The sequence below is a fragment of the Wyeomyia smithii genome, chromosome 2 (assembly GCF_029784165.1).
Source record: "Wyeomyia smithii strain HCP4-BCI-WySm-NY-G18 chromosome 2, ASM2978416v1, whole genome shotgun sequence".
Taxonomy (NCBI): domain Eukaryota; kingdom Metazoa; phylum Arthropoda; class Insecta; order Diptera; family Culicidae; genus Wyeomyia; species Wyeomyia smithii.
In genome coordinates this window covers 249,779,111-249,781,945 of record NC_073695.1, presented here as the reverse complement: position 1 = coordinate 249,781,945, position 2,835 = coordinate 249,779,111, and the positions used below count along the sequence as shown (strand labels likewise).

The following is a 2,835-nucleotide window of genomic DNA, read 5'->3' as shown; positions in this document are numbered from 1 at the left end:
GCCATTCAAATCATTACCGTTTCGATAGATTTTGTTTGAATAGGCACCTGATTTTTGAATTATACCGCCAAGTAAATATTTATGTTTTGTGGCTATTGAAGTAATTTTGATGATATTTTATATTTCTACTTTATACGGTTTTTGTTCCATATCTGACTTCAGGCTCACTAGGGAATTTTTATAATTTCCACCCAAAAATTTTTATTTATTATATTTATGCTCGAATGAAATTTCTCCCACGCTTTTTGTTTTTTAGATTCAACTGTTGGTGCTCAATTAAACTCTTTTCGGTGCTCTCACATACATTTTAGTCTCGCTAACTGTGCTTTTGTTTCCGATTTGACTCGATTGCTCTCATGAATTTTAAAATTTTTGTTTTAATAACTATCTCAGTGCTTTGAAAGTATTTTGATATTTTACCGATAATATAAATTTTTTATCAATTTTTTTATATTATTTTGCTGTGTTAATATTCTGATGAATGATTATATTGTTTTATATTAGTATTTTTTTTTTCTTTCATATGCTTAGTCTTTTTTATTGACTCAGTGTCTTGATAGAATTTGTACATCAGGCTCACGATGAATTAACGATGGTTTTAGTTTTGAGCACTTTTCAATTCTCACTGAAGACGTTTTATCTATACAATTGTCTGCGTCTTTCGAAATAAAAAACACTAAAAATTTTTGAAATTGTTTGGATAAATTTTTCTATGGTATTTTTGACAAATTATTGGCAAAAACCTCTTCGATGAGTCAAAATTGCTCCGAATCCAGCTAATAATCGGGACTTCCTCGAATCACACGTTCAACAGTCACTCGAGAGTAGGAAATTCCCGTTTGGGTTAGGCTTTTCCCCTGAAACAGATCCTACACTAAACTCGTACGAAATACGTATGTTTTTGACACGATCAGCGGGAAACAATAGCTACCGTAAAATCCCAAAAATTTCATAATTTATGACAAGTAATTCCGAGCCGATTAGATTACTGGGCGCCTGTATAAAGCTCTGATTGTTCAACTGATCAGAAGTTTTTTTCCGGGTAATCTAATTTGCAGTATAATTAGTTTTTTTGCTAATTGATTGAAGAGTTGCAGCGAGACAATTCTCAGAGATCGCCTCGAACAAAACCACGGTAAAGCACATATTCTCCAGTGCAGATAGATGCCTTTTCCCCATTCAAAAATCGAGCCTGAGGTACATGCCAATTTAGTTCCAAATTATTTCAGCAGAGTCTATACCATTATTGGGACATAGGGCGTATCTAATCTTGCTGCAGATGGCTGAGCGGGAGTTCATTGATAAGAGGGTGATTGTAGAAACAATCATCTTTTATTGCCATTCACTAAAATTTAGTAACTCGTTACGTGGAGGCCGTCCACTGGGTGCAGTACTTATAAAGGATGATTTCGACTGAGCCGGTAGCGTTATTCTGTAGTAGGAACGTGATCTGAGATGAAGGTATTCGTAGTGTTCGCTTTGTGCTTGGCAGCCGTTGCGGCTGGTCCCGATGAGGAAATGTGGTTGCGTTTCAACCGTCGTATGCCTGGTGCATACTATACGATGAGACCGATCGCAAGGGCGCCAGTAACCGGACGTGTTGTTGGAGGTGTCGATGCCGATATCGAAAACTTCCCGTATCAGCTGTCGTTGCGTCGTAGTGGATCGCACAGCTGTGGTTCCTCAATTATCTCGGATCGGTGGGCTCTGTCGGCTGCCCATTGCACGTATCCTACTCCGGATGTGTCCATTGTATGTTACGCTGGATCTTTTGGATTGTTTGGTTAGTTAACATTAATTATTTCAAGATCACCCTCCTCGGAGGATCGAGCAATCGTCTGGAAGGCGGAATTTTGTTCAACGTTGAGCAAATCGAGAACCACCCAGCTTACGATGACTGGAACTTGGAAAACGATGTCTCACTTCTGCGCAGCGCAGCTGATTTCGTAGGAGCTAACATTGCCGTTATTGCTTTACCCGCAGCCGATAGCTACGTCCCAGGTGGAACCCGCGCTGTCCTATCTGGATGGGGTCTAACCGTATGTACTTTCGGATAAAGTTGAAATTACTTATTTTTAACCTACTTTACCTAATCCCATCCAGAGTGTTCCCGGATCGCTACCAACCATTCTCCAGAAGGTCGATATTCCCGTAATTGACCAGGAAACCTGCATGGCCGGATGGCCCGCTGGCTGGGTTACCGATGAGTAAGTAGAACTTCATTTACTCGTACAACTGCTACTGGATTAATGCGAGTTCCTTTTTTTTAGTATGCTTTGCGCCAGTGAACCAGGACGCGATGCCTGCAACGGAGACAGTGGTGGTCCTTTGGTCACCGGTGGAGTCCAAATCGGTGCCGTTTCGTGGGGTGCCAGCAACTGTTTGGGCAACGAGCCTGGAATTTACTCTCGCCTTGCTTTCCCCGTCATCCGCAACTGGGTTACCGAGGTCAGTGGCGTTTAAGTGGATGCTGTAGTCAGTTTATGGTTTAAAACATTATGTTGCGATTAAAACGACGTTTTGTATCACTATTTTCTATTGTCTACGTATTGTTTGACGAAATCATTGGATATATAAATAGACTGTCTCCGCACAAGCCAACGACAAGGCAAATGATGCCACAAGCTTCGCCGGAGATTTCGGATTACATTACTTCCCTTGACGGTCATCTCATCTAGTAAGACAGTCACAAGCAGACTGTGGGAATCGCAAATTGGCTATTTAATAGGTCCCTAATTCGGGTGACCATAGAATTACAAAATGAATGAGAATTGCAAATAAGAGTCTCGCGAACTATTATAATTGTGAGAATAGACCCGGTTCTTTTCTTCAAAT

The 2,835-nt window shown here is 40.5% G+C and overlaps 1 protein-coding gene across 1 annotated transcript; it reads left to right on the top strand.

Annotated features, from left to right (window-relative positions):
• Positions 1-641: 641 nt before the first annotated feature.
• LOC129725396 (trypsin 3A1) lies at positions 642-2,531 on the top strand. The gene is made up of 4 exons (XM_055681183.1): positions 642-1,752; positions 1,809-2,039; positions 2,104-2,207; positions 2,271-2,531. Exons 1-4 carry the CDS (start codon positions 1,456-1,458, stop codon positions 2,461-2,463), a joined length of 825 nt encoding a protein of 274 aa, XP_055537158.1. The 5' UTR covers positions 642-1,455; the 3' UTR covers positions 2,464-2,531.
• The last annotated feature ends 304 nt before the right edge of the window (positions 2,532-2,835 follow it).